The sequence below is a fragment of the Pteropus medius genome, unplaced genomic scaffold, assembly GCF_902729225.1.
Source record: "Pteropus medius unplaced genomic scaffold, Ma_sr-lr_union100, whole genome shotgun sequence".
Taxonomy (NCBI): Eukaryota; Metazoa; Chordata; class Mammalia; order Chiroptera; family Pteropodidae; genus Pteropus; species Pteropus medius.
The window spans coordinates 459441-479506 of record NW_024354911.1 but is presented as its reverse complement, the minus strand read 5'-3'; the positions used below and the strand labels follow the sequence as shown (position 1 = coordinate 479506).

At 35.1% G+C, this 20066-nt stretch overlaps 1 protein-coding gene across 1 annotated transcript in view; it reads right to left on the bottom strand.

Moving 5' to 3' along the window:
- LOC120597864 (contactin-associated protein-like 3) overlaps nt 1–20066 on the bottom strand; it is a 194060-nt gene that overhangs the window by 16233 nt on the left and 157761 nt on the right. The window contains exons 15-19 of the mRNA XM_039856539.1: nt 17826–17953; nt 4537–4707; nt 3642–3860; nt 1574–1813; nt 803–1033 (exon numbers count right to left, since the gene is read on the bottom strand). Of these exons, the coding sequence (XP_039712473.1) occupies nt 803–1033; nt 1574–1813; nt 3642–3860; nt 4537–4707; nt 17826–17953 (989 nt within the window). The remainder of the gene's footprint in view (nt 1–802; nt 1034–1573; nt 1814–3641; nt 3861–4536; nt 4708–17825; nt 17954–20066) is intronic.

Sequence of the window (20066 nt, the reverse complement as noted above, 5' to 3'; positions counted from 1 at the left end):
CAACCAGAATTTTTTCCTAATGTTCTACCATAATCAAGAAACAAAGAAAAGAGAAAAATGAGTGATTTTGCTACAAATCCAAATCTCCCGATCTACATGGTGCTCCTCCTCACAGATGCGCTCTCTAACCCACAACTTTGGTACTGCCCATAATAGAGCCTGTCAGTCAGAGACTGTAGAAAGCTTTTCCAGAAGTTAAATTTCTCCCTTCACTCTCCACCAAGCAAGTTTAAAGCTTGGTTTTGTTCTGCAATTGGGAATGGCTTAGAAAGTCCAGGTGATCAAAGGTTGGGTAACTCTCATTCCATTTTTCCTTGTCGTTAATATATAATAATATTAACAACATTTCAACCACTCATGGGTAAGGAGCAATCATATTCATCTAATGCATATGGAAACTGGCTTTTATATGGTTTAATGTACCTCTTTATTTCACTTAGGAAGAGAAAATATTTTCCATGTATAAAATGAAATATCTTATTTCCAAATGAACCGCAAGACTAATTTATTCATGTACAGAAGAAAAGACCTCTCAGCAATAACAAGAAGCACAGTTGCACATCAAGTATATAAAATGATCAACCTTTTATGAGAGTTTTCTCTCATAAAAGCATCTTAATTGAATCATTGAAACGTTAGCTTTAGAGGTAAAATTTGGGGTTATAATGAAAAATAAACCTACCCGATTAACAGGAGAGCTACAGGACATGCCCTTGTGTTTCCTTGTTTGTAGTTTAGCAAATGACATTATGGTCCTACCTTTTGAATTCAGTCTTCTTGTTCTTACAGTAAGGACACTCACCATTGGGGGCAAGGATGATGGACAGGTACTCCTCCTGAAATGAACTCACGTAGAGCAATAAGCTGGGAGTCTTTGTGGTCCGGAAGCTCACTGTGGCTATTTCTCCGGTCAGTGTCAGATCCTCATGAAGTAAAACTGCAAAGGAGCTGGAGTTCTTACTGAAAGTGTAATTGGAAAGTTCTTGAAAATTGTAGATAACTGATGAGCCACTTCTAAAATATGCAGAAATTTCTGGAATGACACCCATTTTTGTTATGTTAGCAGTATGTAAGTACAAGTGTACTTGCTGTATGTATATTTAAAGAATACCTCTAATCCTTAAATATCTCAAGAGAGAAAACATGCCATGCTTTGCTTTTTTTATTTACAAATTTTAAGATTAAAAAAAGTGTGAATAAAAATATAAATAATCCCCCCATACTTCCATAACCCAGGACTGAGCAACAATATTTTATTATTGCCACTCCATTTACATAAAATGAAACTTCCAGTGTAAATGTATAGTTAAAAGTATTGCTCTCCTCAGGGTATTCATTGTGCTGAGGTCCTCTGAGAAATGCAGAGAAGACTGACTTTATATCTGACAGAAGTAGTCACTGACTTCTCAAGAATAGAACCATACCTCCTCCTAAGTTAGAAAGAGGGATTGAGACAAACGATTCTCTTTTAGCTGATCATGGAGAATCACCTTATCCTTTCTTTACCGAATCGATCTTCATAGTCTTCAAGTCTCCTTTCCTTTGCATGTACAGGCTGCTCACTAACACTCACCATTCTCGCAGAATGGCCCGTCGTAGGCAGAGAAGGCACAGTCGCAAGCAATGCCTCTGCGTTTTTCTCTACAGCTCCCTCCATTGAGACACAAGTGTCCATAGCTGCTGCAGTGTCCTGGGCACCCAGGCTCCACTCCTGGCGTCACCGTGGCTCTTTCTTCCAGATCCAGGGCCAGCCCGTTCAGTTTCAGGGCCCGAATGCATCCCAGGAAGCCTCTCTGTCTGGTTGCCGTTCCACCTACAAGGGAAACACAAATACAAATGCGTTCCTGGTCTCTTACTTGGAATTTCCTCTCCACGCCAAATGGAGGCCATACAGAAAATATCAAAAAAGTAATCTGTTGAAAATTTTATGAATAAATAGAATTTTGAAAATATAGGCTGTGATCAAATGTTAAAGAATCATCAAACGGCCTTGAATAAACATTAACAAAATATTTCTTAAGTTGAACTTTGTAAATATTTATTCTAAAAATATTTCGTTATATTTAGAAAGATTTTTACAGTTTTTACATTCATACCTTTATAAAGAATGAAATAAAGAATATCAATCCTTTTTAAAGTTTAAATCCAAAAATAATGGTGTGTATGATATGGGTTACATAACTGAAAGTCTTTGCAATATAAAATTGTATTATGTATATTTACAATATAGATAATACAAATTCTTAGAATAGCTCTCAAGAATGAAGCTGTAAAAAGGAATTGAGGAGGGAGCAAAGAAAAAGAAAGGCAAAAGGATTGAAACCAAAATCTAGGACCTCAGGGGTTCCTAACTCCATCCTGTCGGCTCTGAGGTCAGGTGATGTGACATTAATTGAATAATACGTACTTCTCACTATTTCTATTGTGTCTCATGTGAGCGTAATCTCAAATATAGAAGTACAAGAGTCATCTAGAGTACAAGTTAAAAACAGATTTGGGGCTTATCCCCAAGGACTCTGAGTCAGTGGGCCTGGGATAGTACTCCAAATCTGAATTTTCATCTAGCTCTTCAGGCTTTAGAAACATTATCCTGGAGGGAATGCTAATTCTAGATATATTTTCATGAGAACTTTGTGCCTAGAAATTATAGTAATTAATCCTCGGGATAATGTATCAGACAATAAAATAATTTTTATTCGATCTGCAGTTCGATGACTTTAAGTGAAGACTTGACTCAGTAAGAATTAACTGTGCTTGAAGCTGAGTTTTATGGGTGCTGTAGGTATCCTCAGGCAAAGCAAACTGTCTTAATTTGTGATTTATGTCAGTTTTTAATTGGACAGTGTCCTTATTTACTTTAAAATATATGAGAAATGACCAAATGAGAGCTACTTCATTAATCTTAGTTTCCAAGATTAGAATAGAGTTGTCCAAAATCTACCAAAATTTGCTTCTCCCTTTGGGAAAAACAAACAATAAAAAATAAGCAAGTACCTTAAAGGGAAGATTTCCATTACCCAGAGCTTTAATCTTTGAAGAATGGACGGCAAGAATAAAGAGTCAGCCCCAATTCTGAACATGGCATTTGCAATGAGAGAGCAGCAGAGATGGGGCTGGACCAAGAGGAGCCAGGCTCCGGGCTGGTGAGAGTTTTGCTATGCACAGACACAGGAGGCTGCCTCTGCTGACCTGATCTCCTAGAGTATGTTTTTGAGGGGACACTGGAAAATTCGGACCCAATTACAAGGCAGTTTTTTCAACTGCACTGAGAAGTGAAATGGGAAAAATGACAAAAAATTGCTAATTGGTTTGTAAATAATATTGATAAAAAGTAACTGAAACAAACAAATCACTAGCGATATTGAGTGCAAGCCTGGCAGTCTGTTAACACAAGATTGAATTTCTCTTCTAGTTGGGTTTCTGTGGTCAAGTCACTGATCTCTTTGAGCCTCCATTATTTTATCTGTAAATTGGGTACAATAATCTAGGAAAAGAAATACTAAATATTAAATGAGCTCTTGATACATGGTGCCAATAGTTGTAGTTGTTTGCACTTGCTATTATCACTGCTTTTATAGTTATGATTTTCTCTTGGTCCATCTTTACACTCTACAGCTTGGTTATAGGCCAACAGCACTCACCTACAAAGAGCTGGCTGTTGAGCTGTAAGCGAATATGCCCATCAGTAGGGGCAGGCTGGGTCTTGCTAGGGAGCTGATCCACTTGAAGTGATGCCTCTTTAATGTTCCTCTCTGCCCGCACGTGGTGCCACCGATTGTCATTAAAGGGAGTAAGAGACTGCACCGTGACCTCACAAGGCCCGTTCCCCACATCAAAGGAAAAGGTCACTTCTGCAGAATCTGGAAATATAAGAGTTGTTCAAATTAATTCACAGGGGAGAAAATTTAGTCTTGAGTAGACATGAGAAAAGCATCATGACTCATTCCTTATGAAAACAGACCATAACAGTGATGCATATGTCACTCTGAGTTGGCTAGGAGGGCAAAGTAAATCCGTATCCTTGAAGAAGAAAAACAAAGCTGATTTTAACATATTCTTTCTCAGAATTTATTATTGATCTTGCTAAGCCCTAAGTAGCAGAGATACACTTACCTACAGAATAAAAACTAACATGTTATCTGGCTTCATACACATAAATGAGTTTATTTAAAGGTGGTTTAAAAGCACTAAGTGAATTTTTGATAGTAAGGAACTGGGCTTTGTAAACACGAATAAATAATGTGACTAGTCAATTATGTCAAATAATTTTGTAATTTAGTAAGCAGTTATTTAACTAGTTTGGTTTAATGTCCTGAATACATATAGAGTTAAAGCAGCACAAAATTATAGACTGTTGTGTGTTCCCTGAATCATTGTTTTACTCTCTCTTAAAAACAGTTATTTGAAATCATAAAATGTTAGTATTTAATAAAGAAATATAACTGACAAAGGAAGCATGGTGATATACGAGGAAGTAGGTTACTAAACGGGTGACTGCTGAGCGCCTGGTGGCTTTGTCTAGAGTGGGTGACTCACCGCGCAGCTCTAGCCTGATGAAGTCTGTGATCCCCAGGTTTTCTACGAACACCCCAGAAGAAGCTGTTGTCTTAAAAAAAAAAGACACGTCACCGCTAAGCTCTCCTTGGAACGTAGGAAAATGAAGGTATGAAGTCTCAGTATAGAAGGAAGCTGAATTCCAAAATGAATCTGTTTACAAAAAAAAAAAAAAAATGACAGTGAAAATAACAATGAAACAAAACAAATAACAATTACATTTTATATTCCTAGTATATTTTTTCTCACTAAATACATTCATTATCTATGTAAGTCTTTTTTCTTTTCTTTTCTTTTTTTTCTGAACATGTATCCATGACATGAATAGTGAGTGATTATTTTGAGGATTAAGATTCTGGACATGGCTGCAATTCAGTGGTGGGTTAATCACTTAGAAAATAGTCTTATTATTTTTTTTTTTTAATAATGTTACTTTTTAAGTTATCATAGAATAAAATTGACTTTTTGGGGATATACAGTTATATGAATTTTAGTACATGCACGGATTTGTATAACCATCACCAAAATCAGGATAAAGGACAGTTCCAACACCCCAAACACTCCCTCCTCCTATTCCCTTATAATCACACCCTCCCCACACCTTAAGCCCTGGTAACCATGATCTAGTCTCTGTCCAAATAGGTTTGACTTTTCCAAATATCATATAAATGGAGTCATGCAGTATGTAACCTTTTGAGAATGGCTTCCTTTCTCAACATAAAACCTCTGAGTTTCACTCAAGTTGTTGCATGTTGATATCTGTTTCATTTTACTACTTTGTAGTATTCCTTCCTGTGGATGTGCCACAGTTTATTTCTCCACATTTAAGAACATAGGGTAGTTTTCAGATTTGGTCAATTACAAATAGAGCTGCTATAAACATTTGCGTAAAGGTTTATGTGTGAACGTAGGTATCCATTTCTTTAGGGTAAGTACTGAGGACAATTCCTGGGTCATATAGTAAGTAGATAATTAACCTTATAAGAAACTGCTAAACAGTTTTCCAGAGTGGCTGTACCATTTTCAATTTCCATCAACAATGTATAAGTGATACAGTTGACTCAAATCTTCATCAGCACTTAGTTTTGTTAGTATTTTTTTTTTTTTAAGCAATTCAAATCGATGTGAGATGGGAGCTCATGGTGGTTTTAATTTGTCTTTCTTATAAGCTGATGATGTTGAATATCTTTTCATGTGCTTATTTACTATTCTTATATCCTATTCAGTGAAGTGTCTGTTCAACTGACATCTTATGTTGAGTCTTCTAATCTATAAACACAGTATATCTCTCCATTTACTTAGACTTTTTGATTTCTTTTCTTCAGTGTTTAGTAGTTTTTAGTTCATAGATCTTACACATTTTTGTTAGATGTATACCTAAGTATTATATTTTTGTACTTTTAAAAATGATATTGTCTTATTAATTTTGGTTTCCACTTGTACATTGCTAGCATATATAATTAATTGGTCTGTGTTGACCTTGTATCTTGCAGCCTTATTGAGCTCACTTATTAGATCCAGTAGGTTTTTTTTTTTTTTGGTAGATTTATTGAGATTTTCTATGTAGAAAATCATACATATATCTGGGAATAGGGTTTTATTTCTTGCTTTCCAATCTGTCTGTACTCCTTTCCTTTCTTATATCATTGCAGTGGCTAGGATGACCAGTATGATAAAGTCGTGAATAGTAGTGGGGAGATTGAACATCTTTATCTTGTTCCCAATTTTAGGGGGAAAGCATTCAGTTTTTCACCAATAATAATGTTGCTAGTTGTTTTGTATAGATACTCTTTATTAGGCAGAGGAATTTCCCTTTTATTCCTAGTTTGCTAAGAATTTTTATTGTGCATGCTATTATGACAAATTAATTGTGTTAAACTTGTTATCATAATAATTCAAATTATCATTTTCATATCAATCAATGCAGAAAAAGCATGTGACAATTTTTTATTAGACTATTAATATGGTTGATTACACTGATTGATTTTCAAATACTGAAACAGCCCTGTATCCTGTGATAAACTCCAATTAGTGACTCTTTTAAATATTCCTCAATTATATACTAATGTTTTGTTGAGGATTTTTGCATCTCTGTGATGACATTATCTGTAGTTATTTTTTTGTACCTTTGTCTCGTTTGAGTATCAGGGCATACTGGCCTCATAAAATGTTGGAAAGAATTTCCTCTTCTATTTTTTGGAAGAGATTATGTAGATATTGTATCATTTCTTCTTTTGTAGAATTCACCAGTAAAACCATCACAGTCTGGATTTTTTTTTTAAGAAGATTTTTAGTTACAAATTCTATTCCATTAATACTTTTAAGTCTAGTCCAATTGTCTGTTTCATTTTGAGTGAATTTTCATATCTAGTGGTTATCAAGGAAGTGGCCTATTTCATCTATGCTGTAGAATTTATGTGTAGAAAGTCGTTTGTAGTATACCCTAATTAAACTGCTGATTTCTGTGGGGTCCGTAGTGACATTTCAAATTTCATTTCTCATATTGGTAATTTTTATCTTCTGTCTTTTTGAAAATTTTGCTAGAGGTTTATTATTTTATTGATTTTTTAAAAAGAATTTTTTTTTTTTTAGATCTCTATTGTGTTCTGCTTTTAATTTAATTGATTTCTATTCTAATCTTTATTATTTCCTTTCTATTGTTTGCTTTAGGTTTATTTCTCTCTTTTTTTCTACATTCTTTTGATGAAAGCTTACATTATTGAATTGAGATTTTCTTTTTTCATAATATAAACATCCAATGCTATAAATATTCCTCTAACCACTGCTATAACTGAATCCCATCAATTTTGATATGTTATATTTTCATTTTTATTCAGTTCAGTGTATTTTATAGTATGTTGAGACTTTGATTCATGTATTATTTCATAGTTTGGTTTTAATTCTAAGTGTTTGAGACTTTCTCACTAACTTTTTGTTGGGGGAGTTATTTATTTATTTATACTTAAAATAAGTTTATTGGGGTAACATTGGTTAACACAATTACATAATCTTCAGGTGTACATTATAATTTAACATCTGTATATTCTATTGTGTGTTTACTACCCAAAGTTCAGTTTCATTCAGCTACCATATATTTGACCCCCTTTACCCCATCTATCTCCCCCCTCCTCTCCCACTCTCTACCCTCTGGTAAACACTAGTCTGTAGTCCATGTCCATGAGTCTCTGTCCTATTCGTTTGTTGCTTTTAGATTTATATCCCACATATAAGTGATATCGTGTGATTTTCTACTTTGCCAGTTTGGCTTATTTTGCTTAGCATGATTATCTCAAGGTCCATCCATGTTGTCGCAAACGGCAGTATTTTACCTCTTCTTACAGCTGAGTAATATTCCATTGTATATATGCACCGCTGCTTTAGCCAATCATCTATTGTAGGACACTTCGGTTGCTTCCATATCCTGGCCACTGTGAATAATGCTGCTATGAACGTTGGTGTGCAAATATCTTTTCGGATATGAGTTTTCAAGTCTTTGGGGTAAATAACAAGTAGAGGGATTGCCGGATCATATGGTAGATCAATTCTTAGTTTTTTGAGGAACCTCCATACTGTTTTCCATAGTGGCTGTACCAACTTGCAGTCCCACCAGCAGTGTATGAGGGTTCCTTTTTTGTCATGTCTTCTCCAGCATTTGTTATTACTTGTCCTGGTGATTATAGCTATTCTAATAGGTATGAGATGGTATCTTATTGTGGCTTTGATTTGGATTTCTTTAATAGCTAGCGATGTTGAGCATCTTTTCATATATTTGTTGGCCATTTGTATGTCCTCTAGGGAGAAGTGTCTGTTCAGGTCCTCTGCCCATTTTTTGATTGGATTGTTTGCTTTCTTATTGTTATTGAGTTGTATGAATTCTTTGTGTATTTTGGATATTAGGCCCTTATCGGAAGTGTAGCTTGCAAATATATATTCCCTTGTGGATGACTGTCTCTTTAGCTTGTTGATGATTTCTTTTGCTGAGCAGAAGCTTTTTAGTTTAATGTAGTCCCATTCATTTATTTTAGCTTTTACTTCCTTTTCTTTTGAGGTCAAATTTATAAAATCCTCTTTAAGTTCACGGTTCTTGAATTCAGTTCCTATGTTTTTTTTTTTTATGCATTTTATTGTTTCAGGTCTTATATTTCAGGTACTTACTCCATTTTGAGTTAATTTTGGTGTGTGGTGATAGACAACAGTCTAGTTTAATCTTTTGTAGGTGACTTTCCAGTTTTCCCAGCACCATTTATTGAAGAGGCTTTCCTTTCTCTACCATATGTTTTTGGCATCTTTGTAGAAAATTATTTGCCCATATAAATATTGGTTTACTTCTGGACTCTCAATTCTGCTCCAATGTTTCCTGTATCTCTTTTTCTGCCAATACTATGCCGTTTTGATGACTGTCGCTTTGTAGTATAATTTGAAGTCAGGCAGAGTAATGCCTCCAGCCTCGTTCTTTTTTCTCAGGATGGCTTTGGCAATTCAGTGTCCTTTGTGCTTTCATACAAATCTGATAATTTTTTGTTCTATTTCTTTAAAAATGCTGATGGGATTTTGATGGAGATTGCATTAAATCTGTATAATGCGTTAAATAATAAAATAAGGTCCTTTTAACTGTGTTGATTCTTCCATCCAAGAACATGGAATATCTTTCCATTTCTTTGTATCTTCTTCGATTTCTTTTAATATGGTTTTATAGTTTTCATTGTATAGGTCCTTCGGATGTTTCATTAAATTTATTTCTAGGTATTTTATTCTTTTCATTGCAATTTCAAAAGGAATTCTTATTTCCACTTCTTTTTCTGACACTTCATTATTAGAGCATAGGAACACTTTGGATTTTTGATTGTTGTTTTTGTGCCCAGAAACTTTACTGTATTCTCTTATTGTTTCTAGTGGTGTTCTTGTGGAGTCTTTAAGGTTTTCTATATAGAGAATTGTCATCTGCAAATAGTGACAATTTGACTTCTTCGTTTCCTATTTGGATGCCTTTTATATCTTTCTCTTGTCTGATTGCACTCGCTAGGACCTCCAATGTTATATTAAATAACAGTGGAGATAGTAAACAGCCTTGCCTTGTTCCTGATCTTAGAAGGAATATTTTTAGTTTTTCACCATTATGTATAATGTTGGCTGATGGTTTGTCACAGATGGCCTTTATTATGTTAAGATACTTCCCTTCTATATCAATTTTGTTAAGTGTTTTGACCATAAATGGATGCTTTATCTCGTTGAAGGCTTTTTCTGCATCTATTGAAATGATCATATGATTCTTATTTATTACTTTGTTTATGTGGTGTATCACATTAATAAATTCCTGTATGTTGAACCATCTGTGTGCCTCTGGGATGAAGCCCACTTGATCGTGGTGTATAATCTTTTTAATATGTTGCTGTTTTTGGTTTGCTAGTATCTTATTTAGAATTTTTGCATCTGTGTTCATGAGAGATACTGGTCTGCAGTTTTCTTTTTTGTGTTATCTTTACCACGTTTTGATATCAGAGTAATATTGGCCTCATAAAATGAGTTGGGAAGTATTGCCTCCTCTTCGATTTTTTGGAAGAGTTTGAGGAGAAGAGGTATGAAATCTTTGAATGTTTGGTAGAATTCACTGATGAAGCCATCTGGTCCTGGACTTTTACTTTTTGGTAGGTTTTTGATGATTGTTTAAATTTCGATACTGCTGATCAGTCTATTTAGATTTTCCAGACCTTCTTGATTCAGTCTAGGAAGATTGAATTTTTTGAAGTACAGGTCCATTTCTCCTAGGTTATTAAATTTATTTTTTTATACTTTTCCATAGTATTCTTGTATGATGCTTTGTATTTCTGCGATGTCAGTTGTAATTTCCCTCTTTCATCCCTGATTTTGTTTGTGTTCTTTCTCTTTTTTCTTTAGTGAGTCTAGCCAGGGGTTTGTCAATTTTATTAACCTTCGTAAAGAATCAGCTGTTTGTTGCATTTATTTTTCTATTTTTTTTCAATTTCATTCGTTTCTGCTTTAATTTTGATTATTCTTTCCATCTGCTGACTTTAGGCTTCATTTGTTCTTCCTTTTCTAGTTTTTTAAGATGAAGTGTTAGGTTGTTTATTTGGGTTCATTCTTGTTTTTTGGAGATAGGCCTGTAATGATATGAACTGTCCTCCTATGACTGCTTTTGCTGTGTCCCAAAAGTTTTGATATGTTGTACTATCATTATCATTCATTTTTATGTATTTCTTGATCTCTCTTTTTGTTTCTTCTCTGATTCAGTTATTCTTCAGTAGCATGTTGTTTCATCTCCATGTATTTGTGGTTCTTTCTGATTTCTTTTTGCAGTTGATCTCAGTTTCAAAGCATTATGATCAGAGAATATGGTTGGAATGATTTCAACCCTCTTATATTTGTCGAGGCTATCTCTGTGTCCCAGTATGTGGTCAATTCTTGAGAATATTCCATGTGTACTAGAGAAGAATGTATAAACAGTTGTTTGGGGATGGAAGGCTCTGTAAATGTCAATTATGTCCAGTTGGTCTAATGTGTCATTTAAGGATGTTATTTCCTTATTGATTTTTTGTTTGGATGATCTGTCCACATCTGACAGTGATATGGACAGTGATAGTGTTTTGTTCTGTTTCTTCCTTTAGTTCTGTTAGTAATTGCTTTACATATATTGGGGTTCCCTGATGGGGAGCATAAATATTAATAAGTGTTGTGTCTTCTTGATGTATGATTCCCTTTATCATTATGTAGTGTCCCTCAGTATCTTTCCTTACCTTTTTTATTTTGAAGTCTATTTTGTCTGATATTAGTACCGCTACTCACGCTTTTCACTGAATGCCATTTGATTGAAATAGCATTTTCCACCTTTTCACTTTGAGTCTATGTTTGTCTTTGGAGTTGAGATCTGAAGGCAGCATATGGTTAGGTTTTGTTTTTTGATGCATTCTGCAACTCTTATTGGTAGGTTCAGTCCATTTACATTTAGGGTGATTATTGAAATATGAGTTCTTCTTGTAGCCATTTTATCTTTTGCTTTCTGGTAGCTCAGTGTTTCCATTGCTTCCTTGTCCTTGTGTTTCTGTTTTCTTTATTTCGGTTGGCTTTTGTGGATTTTGCCTCTGGTTCTTCTTGTTTTATGTTATATACTTCAGTTCTGAATCTTTGGTGTGTGGTTACTTTGATGAATATGTAAAAGATAGTTATATGTATACACAGTCATCTATTTTTTCTGCATGTGACTTATCTCCATTCCCATTTGCAAATTTGGATCTTTGAATCCTCCCCTTTTCAGTTCAGTCATCGTTATCTCAATTTTCCCTATGTATCCTGAACGTTCATTACTATTTTGTTATAGCAATTCTCTTCTTATTGTTTAAGCTAGAATGCCCTGTTCTTAATAAGGGTTGCACTCTTATGCTTCTATTTTCCTGATAGTCACTTTACTCCTAATTATGTTGTTGTTATTTTGTTTTAAGTGAGCTGACCCGTTTCAGTATTTCCTGTAGTGCAGGCCTCATAGTGGGGAATTCCCTCAATTTTGTGTGTCTGGAAAGACCTTAATTTCTCCTTCATATCTAAAGGAGAGCTTAGCTGGATACACTATCCTAGGCTGGTAGGTCCTTTCACTTAATAGTTTATATATTTGATTCCATTCTTTTCTGGCTCATAAGGTCAGCGCTGAGAAGTCCGAGGATAATGTAATGGGTTTTCTTTTATAAGTTACTCTTTTCTTCTCCCTGGCTGCCCTGAGAATTCTGTCTTTGTCATTGATTTTTGATAATTTTATTACAATGTGTCTTGGTGAAGGCCTTTTTGGGTTGAGGTAAATGGGTGTTCTGCTGACTTCTTGAATTCCAAGCTCCAGCTCATTCCTTAGATTTGGGAAATTCTCGTCCACTATTTTTCTGAAAATGCTTTTTAGTCCCTGCTTCTTTTTCTCGCCTTCGATAATGCCCATTATTCTTATGTTTCCTCCCCTGATGGTATCAGCTAGTTCTTGTATTTCTCTTTCATTATTTTTCATTCTTTGGTTTCTCTCTTCTTCCTTCTGATTTATTTCTAGATTTCTGTCTTTGATATCACTGATCCTTTCCTCCATTTGATCGACTCTATTTTCCAAGCTTGCTATTTCATTTTTCATCTCTTTCAGTGACCCCCAGAATTTTTATTTGGTCCTTGGTCCTTTTTTGAGGGTTTCAATCTCCTTGCTCTGATCATCTAGTTGTTTTTTTTCAATTCCTGAAATTGTTAATATGACTCGTTTTGGAACTCACTGAGTTGTTTTCTGAAGTACCATCCTGAATTCAGTGTCATTTAAGTCACGTTTTTCTATGTCTTATTTTCTGGAGATTTTTCTCTTTCTTTCTGAGATGCTTTGTCATCTTGGTTGTTCATGGTGTTTAACGGACTATTTCTCTGCCTGGGAATTAATCGAAATATGTTCTGCTTTTTTTTCCAGAAAGAAGATTTATTATATAAAGGTCTCTCTTTAGCCTGCTGCAAAGAAGTAGCTTTTCTTTTTGTTTCCAGTAGATGGCATCTAAGCCTCTTGGATCCCTGCTTTATATAAAGCCTTAATAATGCCTTTATATAATGCCTTATTTTCCTTTTTATTTTATTTTTATTTTTTATTAAGTTTATTGGGGTAGCATTAGTTAATAAAATTATATAATTTTCTGGTGTACATTATAATTTGACATCTATATATTTTATTGTGTGATTACCACCCAAGCCTTTATTTTCTTGTAGATATTAAATCATGCTCGCTATCCTCAATTTCAGTCCTTGTCAGTGGTAGCAAAAGTTTCAGTAGCGTTCACTCAGATTCCCCTGGGGCTCCGCAGTGATGGGTCTCGGGGGGAATGGGAGTGACCCTCTGGGTTGGGGGTTGGGGGTTGTGGCTCTGCATCGGTTTTGTAACAGTGGCTGGTAAAAATCAACTGTTGTTTCTCTGCCATCTGCTTCTCTGCTTTCTGCCCTGTTGACTGGGCCCTGCTGCCAGTATTCTACTGTTGGTAGAGTGTTCTATAAATGTCAATTAGATTCAGTTGGTTTGTGGTGACAATCAGGTTTTCTATATCCTTGATGATTTTCTTTCTACAATAGGTTAATGCAAGACAGCATTGTAGACAGCATATAGTTGAGTCATAACAATTTATCTTTTAATTGGTTTGTTTAGACCATTTAATTAAAATACTAATATCGATATGTTAGATTTAAATCTATTGTTTTATTATTTTTTTCCTGTTTGTTCTAGTTTTTGTTCTTCTGTTTCCTCTTTTCTGACTCCTTTTATTTAAACATTTTTTAGTATTCTATTTTTATTTGTCTGTAGTAGTTTCTTTATTGGTTGTTCTAGGGATTACAATATATATACTTATCTTTTTACAATCTTCTTAGAATCTATATCCTAATCATTTCAAGTGGTATGTAAAAACCTCACCAAAAATTTTGTCCTTAGTCAGTTCCCTTTGTGTTGTTGTTGCGGCCACATGTATTACATCTACATACAGTAAAACCAGTGTGATATAATGTTGTATTTTTCCTTACAACACTCAAATTTATTTAAAATAATAGGAGAATGGTCTATTATATTTACTCAGATATTTACCATTTCTAATGCTGATTTTTTATTCCTGATGCCCCAAATTTCCTTCTGATATAATTTCCCTTCTATCTGAAAACTTCCTTTAGAAATTCTTTTAAAGCATGTCTTCTGGCAATGAATGCTTTTAATTTTCCTTTGCCTGAGAATTTCTTTATGTGATCTTCATATCTGAAAGATATTTTTGCTGACTATGGAATACTGGACTGACAATTCTTTACTTTCAGCACTTGAGAAATGTTTGGCCACTTCCTCTGGCCTGTATATTTCTGATGAGAAATTCACTGTCATTTGAATTGGTGTTTCTCTATAGATAATGCATCATATTCTCTGGCAGTTTTCAAAATTTTTCTCATTATCTTTAGTTTACAGAAGTTGATTATGATGTGTCTGGATGTGAATTTCTTCGAGTTTATACTGTTTCAGTTTCATAAAACTTTTTGTCTGCCTTCTGCCAAACTTGGAAAATTTTCAGCGATTATTTTTATCAAGTATTTTTTCAGCTCTACATTTTCCTGTGTTAACATAAATGCTAGGTCTTTTATTATTGACTCATGGGTCCCTGAGACCCTGTTCACTTTTGTCAATCTTTTTTCTCTTTTGTTCAGATTGGATATTTTATATATCTTCAAGATCATTGACTCTTTCATCTTAAATTTGCTATTTAACCAATCTAATGCATTTTTTATTTCAGTTACTATACTTTTTAGTTCTAAAGTTTCCATTTAGCTCTTCTTTATATATCCTATTTCTTTGCTGAAATGTTCTCTTTTATATTTGTTTCAAAAGCGTACGATTACTTGTTAGAGTTTTTGTGAACAGCTTCTTAAAGTCTTTATCAGATAATTCTAACTTCTGTTATATTGGCATTGGTATCTGTTGGCTATTTTTTCCTATGTAAGTTTAGATTTTTCTGCTAAGCAATTTTCAATTACTTCCTAGATATTATGTTAATAAACTCTAGGTTTTGTTTAAATTCTATGAAGCATGTTGATATTTTTCTTTTCTATTTTTTCTCTTTCTTTCTTTCTTCCTTTATTTATTTATTTTTTTCTTTCCTTCTTTTATGAAGCATGTTGATATTTTTCTTTTCTATTTTTTCTCTTTCTTTCTTTCTTCCTTTATTTATTTATTTTTTTCTTTCCTTCTTTTATGCAGTCATTTTGGTTAGGATCTGGCAACACATTATAACCTGCCTTCTGTGGGCCATGATTCTAATGGCAGGCCAGTTTTCATTTGCAGTACTATTCAGATCTGCCTCACTCATGCACCATCCAGTGGCAAGTCTGGGTCCTGGGTGGTAGCCTCTTAGCTCAGTTTCCAACTTCTTTGGTCTATAATTAGGATAAGATCTATGTGTGTGTAGCTCTGAGGTGAACTCAGGACTTCATAAACAACTTATGGCTCTGCTTTCCTGAATAATTGCCCCTCTGTACCCTTCTAGGTACTTTCTGGTTCCCTGGTACTCACTTTTCAACCAGAAAACTGTTCTATTGCACTCTCCTATGCACTTCTGCAACTGATCCATGTTCACTGTCAAGTGATGGGTGAACAGAGAAAGAAAAAAAAAGTAGCATTTGCATGAGTTTTCCCACTGTCTTGGAATCACGGCTGCCCTATTCAGAGCAGAAGGTCCCTTCCTTTGGAGTTTTGACTTTTGCAGGCTCCTGAGTCAACTTTGACCATTACTGTCAAGGGACTGCCTGGGAACTGGGCCCTCAGAAAACAGAGAAAAGGGGAGGGAGATATGATTCCTGTACTCCCTGAGAGTTAAGAGTTCCCTGTTTCCTCCTCCAGCCAGGACTAGAGGGCTGCTCCTAGAGCTTTCTCTGTCTGTGACCCAGTGCCCATATCTAGGTTGGCTGAGATGCTGGAGGAAAAAGTAAATGGTGAATTCTGGTTTCCTTTTCCTGCTACTATTTGTTTTCCAGAGTCCTAAGATAACTACCTCATGAATTCTGTCCGGTGAATCAATGGGAGAGATGGGAAGGGGTATGTTTACTTCATCTTATCCAGAAACAGAACTGTGGCCTGCATTTTATATCATGAGTGAGAAAAACAATTCTTCATACTGTCATCAGACAAGGCATGTTAACATGCCTCTACATTTAGACACTCTACATCTCGATATTTTATTATCTGAAATAGAAAACTCTTACTTTAGAAGTAAGGTTCAGAAATGCCAGGTTTTCCTCACATGGCAACACCTCCTGTGGTGCCTAAGGAGAGTTGTAGCTCCATAGGCCCCACTGCAGTCCTGCCCAGCTTAAAGGAAAGCATGGCCACCACGGCCTGGGTGATGCTGCACTCTGGCCTCTCCTCTGATATTAATGACACAGGAGAATTTGGGGCAGAGGACTGACGTGGTCTGACTTTGTTCTCTTTGGCTGTTGTATAATGTATGGGCTTAGCAGGCAGAGGCCGAAGCAGGCAGGCCAGTTATGGGGCCACAGCAACAATCTAAACACAGGTGGTAATGGAGGTAGATTCTGGATCCATTTTTGAAATTATAAGTAATGAGATTTGCTGGTGAATTAGATGTGGGTTATGAGAGGAAAAGAGAAGATATTAGTGACTGTGATGTGTTCAGTCTAAGGAGCAAGTGAAATAATGGACTTGCCACGAACCGAGTTGAGGAAGGTTGTTGAGAAAGCATTTTATTTTTCTTTTCTCATTTTTTGTATGGTTGAAATACAAGTAAAAGTACAGAATAGTCAGTTGGATGCAGGTTCTGAAGTTCAGGGAAACTGGGCCTGAAGCAAAGGCATGGGGTCACTGACATCAATATGATATTTAAAACCATGAGACTGATGGGAAAAGATCACCAGTGGAGAGCAGAGAGGAGAGAGGACCAGAATGGAGCTTTGGGGCACCCTAACATTATCCCACTGGAGAGATAAAGGAAGACAGGGGAGGAGGAGGGAAGGAGGAAAAACAGCATTTTGTGGTATGCTGGCCTCCAAGTAAGGAAAGTGAATCAAAGAAGAGTAAATCATGAGAGAAGGCTAAAGTAGCTGACAGTCCAATTCAGATGACAACTGGGAACAATAATTGGATTTAGAGACATTGAGGTGTCACTGGTGACCTGGAAAAAGCAATTTCTGGGAAGTAATGGAGTAGAAGGCCTGAATAGAGTGTGTTCAAGAGAGACTAGAAGGAGGAAAATTAAAAATGCGTGCATGAATTTTATTTTAGTTGGTTTTGGGGAGTGAAGGATGTAAAAGCAATCCAGATGTAGATGAAGGGGTAAGTGGAGTTAGGAGTGTTGAGATTTCCTATGTAAACACGCAGAACTACCAGAAGGCCTTAACAAACAAGTTCATCTGATAGGTCCTGTCTTCTCATTTTATCATTATCTTACCAATTTTAGACATCTTAGCATTCAGCAAAGTGCCTTATACTTAGTAGAACAATATTAAATATTTGCTGACCAAGCAACATATTTCAGACGATTCCATGAGTCTTCACAGCAGTAGTCTAATTAAATACTATAGAAGAGACACATAATCCAGAGGTAATATAATTTTCCTCAATTACAATTACAATATACACATAAATTAATACATCCCTCATGAAATATGGATTATCAGGAGAGACGGAGTTCCTGTGAACTCATACAGCTAAATTTCTCATGAAACATTGACATGTATTATCAGGGCTCAAGGTGCTTCCTCTTGCCACTACTTACTGTCCCCCCGGCAGAGCAGAGGCCCCAGTGTATAGGCTGCTTCTGAATGTGGTTGGCCTGCATCTGTCATCACAACCCGAGTGACTGGCAGGTGCTCCTTACAGGAAAGGACTACTGTGTCGCTGGTCCTAGAAAACAAATACAGCTATCTTCATCTTCCTCTGAATGATGTACAGAGAAGTAATTGTCTTTTATTGCAGTTCAAGAGATATTAATCTAAATTTGTGAATATCTAAGTAATAGGCTCCTCTGAACACTTAACAGTCATAGTAATGTATTTAATGAGGTCGTCTGAAGACCAGAAGCATCTACATAACTACAGAGAAGAAAGCTGGTAGGTCCAAAGTCTGGTTATGGGCGCAGACATAAGATTACATTTTCAACGTGACTAAGCAGTTCACTGCTCTTTCAATTTTAGCCACTGTGTAATACTTAAATGCAAAACTTGCACATGCAAGAGCAATCTTCCTTCAGAAAAACCCACCTGACTAACAAGAGTTAGGTTTTCAATTCTCAGATTTTTTTTTTTTTTTTACTAAAGTTTCAGAAATTTCTATTGTGGTTTTTAAGCATTTCCTTGTTGATACCATGAATTTAAAAACGAAGACAAAGCAGAATGTCGATTAGAAACCAAGATGAAGGTATGATACAACACATTCTTAGAACTAATAAGTGGGATAATGCATGCGGAAGTGCTTGGTCAAAGATTGTCACCATCCATTCATTTGACTAATGCTTATTGCACATTTTCCAATTGCCAGTCCCCGCCTATGTGTTGGGGATGTGGACATAAAAACCACCATCAATACCTCCAGGAAACCTAGTGGATATTATAAATAATAACAATAACATCATGTAAATGAATATTTTGGGAGAGTAATACAACAAGAACTGGACTAGGAGCCCGAAGACCTGGATGGTTAGCTGGCTATACCCCAACATCCTCTTTGGACAAAGGAGATTTTTCTACACCTGATAAGTTGTTAATAGGTTTTTTTTTTTTTTGTACACTTCAATTACAAATGTACTTTTGATTTATGGACAAATAATAGTTTGTCTGATTTATTATTCTGATGCCCTGTTCTTGTATAGAACCTAGTCAGTTTTAATTCCTAACAATTACAAAGACACTACTCCTGTATATACAAACTGAAGTATTTGAATTTGCCTCTTCTGTAGGCCAAAAAGTCAGCAATTTTTTATGGTTCAACCTAATAACTTCGCTGCAAAAAAGTCTACATAACTTGATAGTTAACCATCACAATTCTGTTTAGGCATTAAAATCTTTTTTTAAGGTAGAAAATTTTAAATTATTAAGATTTTTATTTTTAAAAATTTTAACAAAGTGACTGGCAGTGCATATGGTAAGGTATGAAAAATGTGAATTACATATCCTGAAAGTTAAGAAACATTTTTTTTGAATCAGGTTGCTTCCAAAAATCAGACTAAATAAAACAACATGACTTTATCTGATTAAGCCCCTGTGATTCCTGCTGATGGAGGTACACAGGCAGATCACCCCAAAGACATAACACCTGTATCTGTTGGGAATAGTGGTCACAATCCAGAAGGTGCCACTGAATTATGGCAAGACAGCTTGGAAATTAATTTCGTTACAAATGTGAGGATAGTGCACAAAATTAATTCCTGGTGTTAAGTATTGGTAAACATTACAAATAAGTATTTTAATTATTGTGATTGCTATTTTGATAGAATATCCTAAAGGAAAAATGTAAGTGTATTAGTAAATTGAAGATTCTTGAATTTTAAAGAACAATTTAAAAATTTAAAAACTACAGTTTTAATGCAGTGAAAATCTACACTTTAATTCTTTTTTTAACACTAATAGTGCATACAGAGACAGATATAATAATTGAGTCTTTTTCATTTTGTTTTTTGCAAAGTATTTTCCTGAATCTGAGAGAATTTTAAAGAATTCTTATTTAAAAGTTCTTTATTAGTACCAGCCATTCTCAACTGCCCACACTTTATGTAAGATATTATTAACTGCTATTGTCACCAGGTTCATTCAAAACTGCCTAATTTACAGTAATATCTCAGTTTTTCTTCTGGCTTCTCTATTTCCCCCCCAAATTTGTAAACATTGCATATCTAGACATGATAATTTCTCATAAGTTTTAAACATTCAGTAAGAGGACTTCCAAATTCATCTCCTTTTTGTTTTAGTTCCTAATGCTCTAGAAATTATTCTTTCTGTTCATCTTTCTCAGTAGATATTTT